General features: G+C 37.0%; 1 protein-coding gene across 1 annotated transcript in view; it reads left to right on the forward strand.

The window, feature by feature from the left end:
* The window catches only part of LOC149816745 (P-loop containing nucleoside triphosphate hydrolases superfamily protein), a 69,585-nt gene that overhangs the window by 23,059 nt on the left and 30,517 nt on the right, over positions 1 to 16,009 (forward strand). Inside the window, exons 5-6 of the mRNA XM_089986766.1 lie at positions 3,449 to 3,549; positions 5,111 to 5,225. Coding sequence (XP_089842892.1) covers positions 3,449 to 3,549; positions 5,111 to 5,225 — 216 coding nt within the window. The remainder of the gene's footprint in view (positions 1 to 3,448; positions 3,550 to 5,110; positions 5,226 to 16,009) is intronic.

Consider the following 16,009-nt stretch of genomic DNA (forward strand, 5'->3'; position numbering starts at 1 on the left):
AAATGCGAAATTACTTTTTGGCCCTTTTTAAAGTGCAGTGACACTGTACAGACTAATGTTGTACGATAAGGATACGATACACACTACGAGTGTGTATTGTATCGTTTTTCTAAAAAGTAACGATACGTATCGTACGATATACTACGATAGAGACAACATTGGTTTGGACAGTTTGAATGCCACCAAAACAAATTGGGTTTTCAAAGAAAGTCCTTTTTGTACAAAAACCCCCACACCTGTTTTTTCATTTACCCAATTGTCAAGGGTGGGGGCGTGGGGTGGCTGTCCTCTCACCACCGTCACCTGCCACCCCTCCCATTGCTCTTTGACACAAGCAACCACCGTCTGACCATTTTCTGGAAAATGACCAGATTCTTTTTTAAATCCATGGCTGTTTGACCATTTTCCGGCTGGGATTTTTTTTAATCCATGGCTGTCAGGCCATTTTCTGGCCAGCCACCATCTGGAAAATGGTCAGCAAATTTTTTTTTTTCGGTTTTAAGACATCCTGCCATGGAAGGGGACACCATCCGGTCATTTCTCAGCCGGTGGGTGGCACTTTTATTTTTAACATTTCGACCATTTTCCGGCCAGCCACTGGCCGGGATGGTGCTTCCCAACAAGGGCGGCACCATCCCGGCCGGTGGCTGGCCAATACTAATTTTTTTTAGCTTTTTAAGGACCAAAAAACCTGATTTTCAGGTTTTGGTCACTCAAACAGGTTAACTTGACCATGTTTTGGGTCTAAACCTGGATTTCTCATAACCAGGTTTTGCACCTTGTCATCCAAACAGGGCCTAAGTTTCCGCCAGTAATCAATGATCCTTTATTTTTAACCTAGCAAGTGAGAAGATTGCTGAGAACCATGTGGAAAAAGGAGTCGATCCTATCTAATTATCATTTGAAATCTGGAGATGCGACATATTCTGCAACCCCGATCTAGCACTCTCCTTAGGAACCTGAAGAACCATCATTGAGTTCATTCCATAAAAAATCGAATTACATAATTCTGTAGGGGGCGCCATGCTATCAAAAAGAGTTTTACACTATACACACAGCACACCACTCGCAAGCACACACCGGACATTCACCTACGCGCACACACACACACACACACTGTAGACAACTACATTCATATATACACTACAGTGTCACACACACAGTGACACACTCGTTCACATACAAACACACACAATGCACACACTCACAGAGCACATATACGCATGTACACCACATGTTCACCTATACACAGGTCATAGCATTCATCACAAATCCCACATTCATGCACACACAACATTTGTTGCACATACAGCTGCAGAAAAGAAAAAGAGGAAGAAGAAAGACCAAAAAAAGAACAAAGGAGAAAAATGAAAGAAACGAAGAGGAGAAAAGAAAAGAAAACGGAAAAGAAGAAGAATAAAGGAAAAAGAAGAAAAGAAGAAGAAAGAAAGAGAAAGGAAGAAGGAGAAGAAGAAAAAAGAAGAAAAAAGAAAAATAAATAAATAAAAAAAAGAAAAGAACAGAAAGAAAAGAAGGAAATAACAAAAAGAAAAGAAGAGAGAGAGAGTACTCATGGGTTTCTGGAGGGGCCGGAGATGTTGCTGCTGCTGATGGATTGCTGGACTCATCGCCGCTGGTGGAAGGGAGGATGAGAAGGGGGAATGTGGCCCTGATCGATCTGGCACTCCCTCTCCTTTTACATTTTTTGTTTTCCTTTTTCTAATGAATTAAAGAGTCAAATGGGGACTCTGACCCCATTTGACCACAGGGGTATGAGGTGAGGCACACCTCAAGACCCCGCTTGACCACATGAATATGAGGTGAGGCATGCCTCGAGGCACATGAGGCGCATACCTCAGACCCGTATGTGCTTTATAGGTGCGCCTCGAGACAAAACTGCCTGCATGTCACTTCAAAGCACACTTTTTGCACCTCGAAGCAAGTTTTGAACAACACTGCTAAACTATGTCACAGGGATTCGGCTAGCAGGGTGCCGCACCCGCGTTGACGCAACTTGACGCGGGTGTGGTCAACCCGATCCTGGGTGCGTTGACCGCACCCAGGATCATTTAGGTCCATTTTTTTTTTTAAATTTGCCCTATGAAATGGGCTGCGATTTTTTTTTTTTTAAATTCTGCTGACAACAGCTGTCTGTCAGGGCTGCGATTTTTTTTTTAAAAAAAATTCTGCTGTCAGCAGAAAAACCCGCGTCGGGGAACCCCCGACCCCTTTTATATATATATATATTTATTTTTTTTTACATTTTTGCCCCTGCCACACCCCCGCACCCGCGCCCGTGCCCGCACCCGCACCCGCACCCATGTGACATAGCTGCTAAATAGTAAGGTAGTGGATCCCCTTGAGGAAGATTGAAGGTTTGAAAAGAAGGGACCTAGTTCTATATTGATGCCCATGATATCTTACATTTTCAAAATGTCATCATATTATCATGAGATTTTCATAAAACAAGATTAGAGGTGTTAAATCAAACATTCTCAATATATCAATAATTTTCATTACATAGTGATTTATGTTGTGAAATTTTTAAATATAAATCGCTTTTGTTGTGATTTTTTTAAATACAAATGAACATAGTTATTTATATTGTGAATTTTTTAAATATAAATGCTATTCCATAATATTAGTTTATTTATTCTTCAAAACGAAATGTGGTTTTATATGGTTAGTAGAGTAGTTATTATGGATTGTATTCTTTTGTTTTTTGATAGACTCTGCTTAGAAAATTCACAGTTATGTCTTTTTATAGAGTAAAATTATTTTTCTAAAACTCTAACCATCTTTTTGTTAATGTACTTAGGGGTATTTTGTCATTTCAGTATGGGTATTTTTGTCATTTCACTAGGGTGTATATAGGATTCTTTTTGTATTTTTATTCTTTAATTTTCTGTATTTTTGTTGTATTTATTTTTCTGTTTTTATACCCTTTTCCATAAGGGTATTTATGTAATAAGGCTAGCATATAGCTAGCCTTTGGGATATACTAGTCGTTAGCCGCTAGTTCAACTAGCTGTTAGAAGCTCTCGAACAGCTACTTCTTGCTGTGTATATATATATAGAGGCTTTAAGCCTCTTTGTAGGTAGGCTTTTGTAAAAGCATTTTACGAGGAACTTAATAAAGACTATTTATTTTTGTTTGGTCTGTGCATTCGTGAGATATTTGGGGATTATTTTAGGGATTTCTTGGATTCAAATACCATTTTACACTTTTATCTTGCAAAATAGAGGGGCTTTTTTGGTTATGTAGGATAATTTAACTGGTTAATCAGTGCTGTGCAGTGTGCAGTTTTGGTTTTATTTGCACCAAACTGAATGAAGCTTTTCCTGCCATATTATCATCATCTCATTATGTATAATCTTGTTGAAAAAAAAAATTACTGGATGAGGCATTCTTTAAGAATTCGTTTCATGTTTTTCATTTTATCTCCAGGCTGATCTCTTATTGTCCTATGGATATGAAGAGGACTTGAATACCCTTGTACCTCATCTTCCTCGCCATTGCCAATGTCTTCTCATGTCTGCAACTTTAAGGTATTTTTAATAACATCTTCTTGACATACGCTGTTTTTGGTACTTGTTGGTTGATTTTTGTGGTTGGTTTTTTAATATGTTCATACTTCATATACAGATACATGTATGCACTTTTCGATGGGTACATATTATCATAATGGCGGATCTTTTAAGCCTTCTATGCTCAATAAGGCCTAAATTTGCATGGCTTCTTCTGTTTCCGTTGATACCATTTGTGATATTTTTGTGTTCTTGAACATAGTCTGTTCTCTGCTTTGCTCTTTGGTGGCCATCTTATGACTCTGGCTTTCAGAAACTTGTTGTGAAAACATTTGTCTATCTGTGTAAGTGTATTTACCTGTGATGTGTCATTCTCTTTATTTTTTCCACAAATGGAGAGTTTAATATTATTCTCTTTCTAGCATGTACTTCATGGAATCTTTGTTCTCATCCAAGCTAATGACATTACATAGTTCTTTTGCTCTAACTGTACAAGCTAATGATATTACATAGTTCTTTTGCTCTGACTGTACCAGAGCACAAGTCTCTTTGAAGCTGTATCTCTGTTAATATAAAGGCTTTTATCTTTCACCAATCTTGCCAGATCAGGCGTTGGGTTCCTTGCAGAGCATTGGTTTTACAGGGAAGGAAATAGTTATGAGACCAATTATCCTTGTAGCATTTTGGGTTCTTTTTTTTAATCAAATTAATCACAAAAACCAGAATAAGGGATTTCTATTTTTTTATATATTTTCTTGCAGTATAACTACAGGCATTGGTTTTACTTAAAGTACAGTTTTATTTCTTGGAAAATCAAGGTTTTTGATCCACATTTTTGGGCTTTCTGAGCGATGGCTATCTTTTCATTTTGGGTGACTCAAGTCGCTGTATTCAGTTTTGTTCCTCTTTTCTCATAATATGTTGTATTGGAATGTGCAACATTATGTCTTTTGGTCCTTGTGTGAAGTTCTTTTTGTTAGTGACAAGTATATTTCTCTGTTTTTCTTGCCTAAGGGTTCCTTCTATGTCTGCAAACTCTTGGCTAATTCGTTGTTGGTTTGTCTTATTTAACTCCTTTGTTATTGTGGGATGATGGTATCAGCCTTTTGGATGAAAATTTTCTCTTGAAAACTTTTACTCATGGTGGTATATGATTAGGCCTCTTCAAATTCCATCATTAGTCTTAAGCATTTTGTCTTTTAGCACAATGGGTAAGTTAGAATATGTCCAAATCTGCATTATACATTCCTCTACTGTAATTTTATTTCTGAGTCTCCATTATTGATTCCTCTCCCAAAATTGTATGCATGGTTCCTATTTCTATGCCTCTTAAAAGAGGGCAGACTGAACTTTTCTCACAAAGGATTGCTGATCTTCCATCTCAACATTCTACTTTTATGTTATAATGATAGCAGTTTTTTCTGCAATCTGTATAAATACATTGCAATGTCCCTCTAAGGAGGTTGCTTCATTATCCATCTCCATGACAGCATTTTGACTGATATTTATGTTGCCGTTCTGAATCTTATAAGACTGCAATAGGCTGACAATTTTAACTTTTTTTTTCTGCAAATTGTCACAGTACTGATGTTGATAAGTTGAAGAATCTTGTCTTGCATAGCCCTTATATTTTGACATTACCAGAAGATGCTGACCCTAAGGAGGGCGTTGTCCCAAGGAGCGTGCAGCAGTTTTGGGTAATAGAACTTTTGTGCAGTCTTATGCTTTATAGTGAAGTTACACCATGTGATTGTTTCCTCTTCATGCTACTTCTTAATACTGCCATTTATGTATTTAACCTTAATAGTATGGCCTGCTCATTTATGTAACTATACTTCTCTCTTAAGTGGTTTTTCCTTTTTCAGATTTCTAGTTAGCCCTGTGTACAATTGTAATGAAACTAGAAAAAGAGTACAAGTGGGTGCCTCTTACAAGAACACAAAAACATACACAATCAAGACACTTTTGGGTCAATACAAATACAAGCATAGAAGCCACTTAGGAGCTAAAACACAAGTAAAAAATATAGGTATTATTAAGGATCAAAATGCTTGAGAAAACATTGGATACAAGAAGGGGATTTACCCCTTTATATAGGCAAAGAGAGGCACTAGGAGTCATTGGGAGCATCCCCCCAATGACTTCAAACATAGCCGTTGGGGAGCTTCCAACGTCTCTTATATCAAGGGCATTATAAAGAGTATAATGCCCTTAGCAAAAAGTAAAAAGACAAAAAATAAAAGAAACAGAAAAAGTCTAAAGTGCCCCCTAATGGGCACATCTATTACATAGGTGAAATGATAAAAATACCCCTAATGGGTATTATTTATTACAATATATATACATATTTATATGTATATATGTATACAACCATATTATATAGGTATATATCAGAGTTCTGGAAGCTTCTTAGGTAGGTGGGAAGTTCGCTTCCCGGAAACTCGCTTCGGAAGCACGATACTCCTCGCTTCCGAAACTTCATGAGAATCTCGATTCCCCCACGCTTCTTCTATGCTTCCCACACACATGCTCTATGCTTCATATATGCTTTTCTCGCGGTTCTTTGCAAGGTTTTCATATATTTTTTTCTCACGCTTTCGCTCACTTTCCATGTACTTTCTTTAAATTAGTAATCATCATTGTTAGATTTTAACAAAAATTTAACTCTTTTACTGAAAAATCACGAAATATAAGAATGAACAATTTTATTTTAGTTTTTATTTGTTTCTTGTTCGATTCCTATTCAATTACCATATTGCTTCATTTTTTTTTAATATTTCGCTTTTAATATGATACTTCGCTTCCCGCTTCCTATAAATTTGAAAATGCCTCGCTTCTCGCTTCCACTTCTTGTATCGTTTCCTGCTTTCGCTTCCTAGTTTGGCAACCTTGGTATATATAGCTATATATATACCTATATATACACTTTAACACTCTCCCTCAAACTTAGGGTGTAGTCACCAAAAGTTTGTCAAGCAAAAAAATGAAACCGGAGAGAAGTGCTTTCGTAAAGAAGTCAGCCAACTGAAATTCCGCTGCTGCATAGGGTAGGATGATATTATTCTTCAGATATTCTTCACGAACCTAGTGACAGTCCATCACGATATGCTTGATTCTCTCATGAAATGTATGATTGCCAACTATGTAGATAACACTTTTATTGTCACAACATAACTTTGAGGTTGATTGCAGATACACTCCCATGTCTTTCAATAATCTTCTTAACCATACTATTTCTGATGTCGTGGTAGCAATGACTCGATATTCGGCTTCGGTTGATGACAATGACACTTTCTGCTTCTACTTACATTTTCAGGTTACCATTGAATTACCTACAAACACACTAAAACCATTTGTTGAGCGTCTATCATTAGTGTTCTCGTCCCTAGTTAGAATTAGTATATGTAATTAATTCAAGTGGAGAGGAGGAGGATAGTAATAATAATTTAGAAACAAAATTTTGCAAATATCGAATAATTCACATAACCATACTCATGTGCGCAATAGTAGGAGAATGTTGAAACATGCTTACTGTATGCATTGCATGAGAAATGTCAGGTGAAGTTAAGTGCGGATCCTAATCATTTGCCGATAAGGAGTGGGGTCGGGGTCTTCCAAGGGTGTTTCATCATCTATCTTCATCTTTGTATTAATTACTTCAGGAGTGTCCGCCTTCTTTTCATTTGTAATTCCAGATCTGTCAATAATCTCATTTGCAAACTTGGATTAAGTTAATAAATATCCATGCGTAAAATGTACTACATCAATCCCCAAAAAATATCTAAGAAAAACTAGATCAGTCATTTTGAAGCTTTGTTTTAAAATACTTTTAAACTCCGCCTGTGTAGTTATACACTGCCGGTCCCAAGCCTGGATAAAGGAGGAGGGTTGCGGTAGGCCTGTGACAGCCAACATAAAAACTTTGTCATATCCTATGAAAATGAACCAATATGAGAATTTCGTTGGGGCGTTCCCTACTGAGCGACGCGCTGTACTCTCTAGGCCCGGAGGCAGTGATAAATGTGCAAGGGTTGCTAGGTCGTCGCCCAGAAGCGACGCGTCACACCGGCGCCCGGGTGTGGTGTCAAATAGGCAAGGGTTCCCTCACTTTGTTGGACGGGTGGGGGTAAAGAAGTTAGTCCAAGACCATAAAATTAGGTTAGCCACTTGGAACATAGGGTCTTTAACTGGTAAGTTGGTAGAGTTAGTAGATGTTATGTGTAGGAGAAAGATTGATATTTTATGTCTTCAAGAGACCAAATGGGTAGGTGAGAAAGCTAAAGTGATAGAACCTTGGGGATATAAGATTTGGTATACAGGAATAAATAGGAATAGGAATGGAGTAGGGATTGTTATGAGTCGTCAGTTTATAGATAATGTAGTTGAGGTCCGTAGGAAGGGTGATAGAATTTTACTTATTAAATTAGTATTAGGTACGTATATTATTAATATTATTAGTGTTTATGCACCTCAAGTAGGTTTAGATGATTCCGTTAAGCATCAATTTTGGGAAGATTTAGATGGAGTAGTACAAGAGACATCTTATGGAGAAAAGCTTTTCATCGGCGGTGACCTTAATGGACACGTAGGCATTAGTAGGGATGGATTTGAGAATATCCATGGAGGCTATGGTATAGGAGAAAGAAATGAAAGTGGAGAAAGAATTTTAGATTTTTGTTTGTCCTATGATATGATCTTAGCAAACACTTGGTTTAGGAAGAGAGAGTCTCACCTAGTAACATTTAAAAGTGGGGTTAATACGAGTCAGATAGATTTTTTCCTACTTAGAAAGAGAGATAGGGGTTGTTGCATCGATTGTAAGGTTATACCAGGAGAAAGTGTAGCTACGCAACATAGAGTCTTAATTTTAGATCTTAGAATTAGACAATGCTGCAAAAGGGATAGACATAGGATAGATCCTAGAATTAAGTGGTGGGCACTGAAAGGAGCTAAACAAGGAATGTTTGTAGAGCAGGTAGTTAAGGAAGTTGATTGGTGTCTCGAGGAGGATTCAGAATCAATGTGGAATAAGATAGCGGGTGGTATGAGAAAAGTAGCTAAGGAGGTATTGGGTGAGTCTAAAGGCGGTGCACCACTAGGTAAGGATACATCATGGTGGAACGAGGATGTCAAATTAGCTATTAAGGTTAAAAGAGAGTGTTATAGAAATCTAAGTAAGAGTCGTGATAATGAGAATTTGGAGAAGTATATGATAGCAAAGAAGGAAGCTAAAAAAGTTGTTCGAAACGCGAGGGCTAAGGTATATAAGGAGGTTTATGACAAGTTGGATACCAAAGAAGGCGAGAAGGATATTTATAGGCTTGCAAAGATGAGAGATAGGAAATCGAAGGATTTGGGTATGGTTAGATGTATCAAAGATGAAACGCAAAGGGTTTTAGTCAAAGATGAGGAGATTAAGGAGAGATGGAAAGATTATTTTGATAAGCTATTTAATGATAGTCATGCTCAAGATCTTGGAGACTTCTCCATTCCTTTTTATGAGATAAATCGTGACTTCATGCGCAAGATTCAAAAGAAAGAAATTGCAGAGGCTTTGAAGAAAATGAAATCAAGAAGGGCAGTTGGCCCAGATGGTATACCTATCGAGGCTTGGAAATGCTTGGGAGAGAAAGGCTTAGAATGGTTGACAAATCTTTTTAACTTGATTTGGCGAACAAATAAGATGCCTAATGAGTGGAGGAAGAGTACTTTGGTGCCTTTATATAAGAATAAGGGTGATATACAAGATTGCACAAACTATCGTGGTATAAAACTCATGAGTCATACTATGAAACTTTGGGAGAGGGTGATTGAGTCTAGGTTGAGGAAGATTGTCATGATATCGGAGAATCAATTTGGTTTTATGCCTGGAAGATCAACTATGGAAGCTATACATCTTCTTAGACAACTTATTGAAAGATATAGAGAGAGGAACAAAGATTTGCATATGGTTTTTATTGATTTAGAGAAGGCATACGATAGAGTACCTAGGGACGTTCTCTGGTGGACAATGATGAAGAAAGGTGTTTCTCTCAAGTACATTAGTATAATTAAAGATATGTATGAAGGAGTAGTAACCAATGTCCGCACTTGTGGAGGAGTGACAACCAATTTTCCGATAACGGTTGGGTTACATCAAGGATCTGCTTTAAGCCCTTTCCTATTTGCGATAGTGATGGATGAGCTTACGAGATCAATTCAAGAAAATGTACCGTGGTGTATGTTGTTTGCTGATGATATTGTTTTGATTGATGAGTCTAGAGCTGGGGTTAATGCTAAGTTAGAATTATGGAGACAGACATTGGAAGCTAGAGGTTTTAAGTTGAGTAAGAGTAAGACTGAATATATGGAATGTCGGTTTAGTAAGCAACGAAGTAGTGATGGGAGTGTAGTGAAGCTTGGTGAGCAAGATATACCGGTGAATGATTATTTCAAATATTTGGGATCCATCATTCAAAAGTATGGAGAAATTGATGGAGATGTAAATCATAGGATAAAGGTTGGGTGGATGAAATGGAAAAGTGCTACTGGAGTGCTGTGCGATCGTAGAATGCCATTGCGGTTGAAGGGAAAGTTTTATAGGACGACTATTGGACCCGCTTTACTATATGGTACGGAATGTTGGGCTGCCAAGAGACATCATATTCAAAAAATGAGTGTAGCTGAGATGCGGATGCTTAGATGGATGTGTGGAAATACAATAAAAGATAAGATTCAGAACGAAGAGATACGTAAGAAGGTAGGTGTTGCACCCATTGAAAATAAGATGCGAGAGAATCGTTTACGGTGGTTTGGACATATTCGGCGAAGGCCTAATGATGCTCCAGTTAGAAGGTTGGAGAAATGGGAAAATATATTAGTTAAAAGAGGTCGGGGTAGGCCTAGGAAGACTTGGATGGAGATGATAGGAAAGGATAGGAATGCTTTGAACCTCACCGAGGACATGGCGTTGGATAAAAATGATTGGAGGAAAAGGATTCATGTGGAAGACCCAAAATGAATTTCTTTTTTGGTTCATATCGCTGACCCCAATTGTTTTGGGATGAAGGCGTAGTTGTTGTTGTTGTTGTTTTAAAATACTTTTAATGTAATTAACTCTCTGTTTGTCTCATCCAGTAATGATCATGTCGTCAACATAGAGGAGTAGAATAATAACACCTGTATCAAATTTCTTCACAAACATAACAATGTCAGTATAAGAAGTAAAGCCAAGTTTAACCATAACATAACTAAATCGATCATACCATGGCTTAGGAACCTGTTTTAAACCATAAAGAACCTTTCTTGTTGGAATTTTATATCTTGGTGGAGGATCCATTTTACTTCTTCCTTCACTTCATTGTTTAAGAATGCATTTTTGACATCCATCTGATAGATATGTCAATTCTTAATGACAACTATAGCTATGAGAGTTCTAACCGAAGTCATTCTAGCTATTGACGCAAAGGTTTGACCGTAGTCTATAGCATATTCTTGTGCATAACTCTTGGCTACTAACCTAGCCTTGTATTGTTCTAGGGAGCCATCACTCTGGTGAAATGTGTCAATTCCTAATGACAGCTATAGCTATGAGAGTTCTAACTAAAGTCATTCTAGCTATTGACACAAAAGTTTCATCGTAGTCTATAGCATATTCCTGTGCATAACCCTTGGCTACTAACTTAGCCTTACATTGATCTAGGGAGCCATCACTTTTAGTTTTTACCTTGTATATACCCACCTACAACCTATGAACTTTTTCTCTTTTGGAAGATTTGCTATTTTTCACGTGTTAGCTTTTTCTAAAGCTTCAAGCTAAATGTTTATGGCATCTATCCACTCGGGATGTTTTTGGGCTTGTTTATATGTAGTGGGTTTGAAATAGGAGAATATTTTTGCTAGGCATGCTCTATATTGATGGAAAAACAACTCATAGGACACAGGGGGTCTAGATTTCTTAGTGGATTTTCTAAGGGTATCAACAGGAGTATTCAGTTGAGGTTCTTCATTTACAATATCAATACTCAAAGAATCTTCCTTATTTTTAGGAAGCACTTCAAATAAAAAAGGAATATGTACTAGCTTTCTTAGGCACACTTTGATTAAATGAACTTTATTTTTCCAAAAATGTCATATTTCGAGAAATATAGAGTTTATCATTTTTTAGATCATAGCATTTAAAACCTTTTTGGGTTTTACAATATACAAGAAAAACACAAGGTATGTCTCTAGGGGGACAATTTGCCATTTTTGTTGGTAAGAACAAAACATTTGCGACCCAAAATCCTCAATCTAGAGTAATCATGGAAGTTTTGTAAAAATTTTCAAGAGGTGAAATGTTTTGAAGTTCGACTTAGACCCAAAAGATAAACAATGGTAAGTGCAACTTAGACCCAAAATTCTTTTGGAACATTTTTCGAAATGAGTAGAGTTCTAGTAGTTTCTACAATATGTCCATGTTTTCGTTCTGCCAATCCATTTTGTTGAGGAGTGTTAGCACAAGATCTTTTGATGTAAAATTTCGTTAATTTTCAAATATGTTTTGAAATCATTTGACATAAATTCTCCTCCAGAATCAGAGCAAAAAATAAATATATTAGTTTTGAATAAATTTTTGACTAGATGGTGAAAAGATTTGAAAATTTCAAATACTTCACTTTTGTGCCTAAGAAAGTAAATCCATGTGTATCGAGAATAATCATTTACAAAGATCACATAATAAGTAAAGCCACCCTTAGATACAATAGGTGTTGGTTCCCATTCATCCGAATGTATGAATTCAAGTGGTTTAGTAGGAAAAAGGTTCTCTCTTTAAAGAGAAATGCCTTCAATTTTTCAAGAATGCAATTTGTGCAATCAAGTTTTTCATTACAAATTTTCAAATGCGGTACATTGGATAATTTAGATATTCTAGGATCACCTAGCCTTTGATGCCTCAAAAAAATATTCAAATATTGTACATTGCAACAAAATATATTTTTAGGAATAATCAGTCGATCCATGTATTAAAGATATCATTTTCTATGTTTTTCCTCAATCTGCATCCTAGACCGAAGATCCCGCACCAAACATTGGTCCGATGAGAAGGAGATTTTACAACCATGATCGGTTATTTGAGAAATGAAAAAATGATTTAAGTTGAGTTTTGAAACAAATTTTATTTTGGGTATGAAAAATTTGAAGAATTTTTACAATCACCAATCCCTTTTATGTCAAGAGAGGAATCATCAACGACAAAAATATTAGATCTAGTTGAATTACTTCTATATTAGGAAAGTAAACCATTATTGGGGGTCATATGGAAAGATGCATCAAAGTTGAAGAGCCAAAAAAATTTACCGAGAGGAGAAGAGAAAGAAACTGCAACACCAGTAAAGGAATAAGATGATCCCTTGAGAAGGGGTTATGGGGCCTTTGCTAGTTGAGATAATGACATAGTCTCAATGGATTTGGAATCTCTATGAGTCCCATTCTTATCTTCATATGATGCTTTTATGCTTGCCACCCTTCTCTCATCTTTTCCTTTGAATTTGGGCAATAAGGCTTAATATGCCCCAATTCTCTGCAATTATGACATATAATCTTCTTCCTATTATTAGGTTTGGTGAAGTGAGGAGGCCTATACGCATAGTGTTGGCACCGAGTCTTAAGACAAACCAACACATTGTCTTTGGATTCTTTAGGCTCAAACATGGTTTTAAATCTTGTTTCTTCTATACATACTTCAGCCAAGACCTCGTGTAGGGGTGGAAGATCATCTTTATTATGATGAGTGATAGTGACCCATACTTGTTCAAACTCGGGTCCAAGTCCCTTCATAAATTGAAAAAATTGCTCTTCTAGGATTTGCTTTTTTTTTCTTAGATGAGCATTATTGGGTATGTCCCAATGAGGCTCCAATTCAAGGTTGTAAGTATCGTATCCCAAATAGGCTCCAATTCAAGGGTTTCTTCTTTAAATTCACCATTTTCTTCCATAATAACCTTGGTAAGAATAGGTTGGCATTTCGAAGTAGAACCATCAACTAAGTGCCACAACTCCTTTCCTACTAGAATTCTTTTTATCGCGGTGGCATACATGTTGTAGTTGGTCTCATCAAATTTGTTGAGAATAATGGATACAACTTCCTTGTCGGCCATGGAAGTAAAGAGAATAAAAGAGGAAAGAAGTAAAGAGAGGAGAAGGAAATGACAAGAAAGTGTTGAAGATGGTTGATGGCATGCTTCTCGAAGCAACGAAGAAACAAGGCAACACTCCCCCGATTTCGTGATCTACCTCTTGATCTTCAAGTACAAGTTACAATCCAAGAGCAACAAAGCTTTGATACCATGTAATGAATCTAGAAAGAGTACAAGTGGGTGCCTTTTATGTGCATACAAGAACACACACAATCAGGACCACTTATGGGTCAATGCAAAACACAAACATACAAGCCACTTAGGGGCTAAAACACAAGTAAAAAATATAGGTATTATTGAGGATCAAAATGCTTGAGAAAGTATTGAATACAAGAAGGGGATTAATAGGCAAAGAGTGGCACTAAGAGCCATTGGGAGCACCCCCAATGTCTCTTAGATCAAGGACATTATAAAGACTATAATGCCCTTGACAAAAAGTAAAAAAACAAAAAATAAAAGAAACATAAAAAGTCTAAAGTGCCCCTAATGGGCACATCCTATTACATAGGTGAAATGACAAAAATACCCCTAATGGGTATTACTTATTATATATATATATTAGACAATGTACTTGTTTTGTATTTAAGTTTGGATCCAGATCCAAATCCAAACTACTTGTGTGTACCATGTCCACAACATAACGGCATACTTGTAAATACCCTCAACTTGTCAGGGTTATTGTGAAGGCTATGTATTAGGGCTTTTGCCTATATATTAATGAAATAGGTCACGGTTTCTCATTATGAAAACCGTGACTCATTGCAGCCTCTCTCTTCTCTTAATTTCTCGTTCGCAGGTTCCGGAGAAAACTCACATGGTATCAGAGCACGTCTGATTCGAGGGCTGAAATTCTTCTACACAGGTACGTCCATACAAGATCTTCCTTTCTTTCTGTACTTTCTCAAATCTTCCTTCCTCTCTTTTCTTATTCGCTGTGGTTGCTGGAATACGAGCACGAGCCCAAATCTTTCTTCATCTATTCGTCTGCTGGAATACGAGCCCCAGGTACTTCTTCAATCTTCTAGTTCCTTTCTGCAACAAGTCAGTCTGATTTGCGTATCAGATCTGACGTCTTACCTTCCCATTCTTCTTCACATCTCTTTGCATCAAATTTGATTGCTGAAACTGATTTGGGTCTGGGCCAAATCAGTTTTCACGATATTTTTGTCCATCAAATCAGTTGATCTTTCAAACTGATTTGGATTTGCTGATTTGGATTTGTGCCAAATCAGCTTTCACGATTTCTCTGCTTTCACGATATCTTTTGGGGTTTTATCGACTGCTCCAGATCTGTACATCAGATCCGTTCAAGCGATATTCTTTTTGTTTATGTTTTACTATTGCTGTGTGCAGTTTTTATATATATACAAAAAAAGGAAAAGTCTTAGCTTCTTTGATGAAATCAGATTACACCTGATAATCTGGGTATCAGTTCTGATAATCAGATTCACGCTGAATACTCAGCTTTCTACTAGTTAAAAAAAATTGCTGCATTTATATACTGATTGCACATGCCAATAATATTCTTTTTCTTGTTCTAAGTCATGGATTCTTCTTCTTCTCAAACTTTTCTCTCTTCCAACTTTCTTGGCCAACTCATTTCTGAAAAACTTACCAATTCCAATTTCTTGATCTGGAAGAGACAAATTCTTTCATTCATTAAAAGTCAAGGTCTTTCTGGACATTTAAATGGATCAATTTCAGCCCCTTCAGAATTTATCATACAAGAAACTAAGGATGAAAATGAGGCTGATTTTATACAATGAATACCAAATCCCCAATATGAGAATTGGATGAAGTTGCTTTCCTTATCTCCACTATCTCTCAAGAAGTATTGGTGGCAATTCCGAATGAGTGTTCAACAAAAGAATTATGGGACAGGCTAGTGAAGACATATTCTCAGATTTCAGAGGCTAGAATTTCCTTTCTTCAGCGTGAATTTCAACTCCTCACTAAGGGTTCCATGTCTGTCATGGAGTACTTGAACAAGGTTAAGAGCATAAGTGATCAACTAGCTGTTGTCGGGTATGAAGTGACAAACAAAGATAAAGTCAGGCAAGCCTTGAATGGATTGGGACCAAAATTTCATGTTCTTTCGACCTTATTGTTATGTCTACCCAGCTTACCATCGTTTGAAGACTTGCAAGCGAAACTACTTCAATATGAGATGACCTTAAAGGGGATGTCACATATCAACTAGCTGTTGTCAGGTATGAAGTGACAGGCAAAGATAAAGTCAGGCAAGCCTTGAATGGATTGAGACCGAAATTTCATGTTCTTTTGACCTCATTGTTATGTCTACCCAGCTTACCATCGTTTGAAGA

The sequence above is a fragment of the Nuphar pumila genome, chromosome 14 (genome assembly GCF_984573655.1).
Source record: "Nuphar pumila chromosome 14, dmNupPumi1.hap1.1, whole genome shotgun sequence".
NCBI classification, from domain to species: domain Eukaryota; kingdom Viridiplantae; phylum Streptophyta; class Magnoliopsida; order Nymphaeales; family Nymphaeaceae; genus Nuphar; species Nuphar pumila.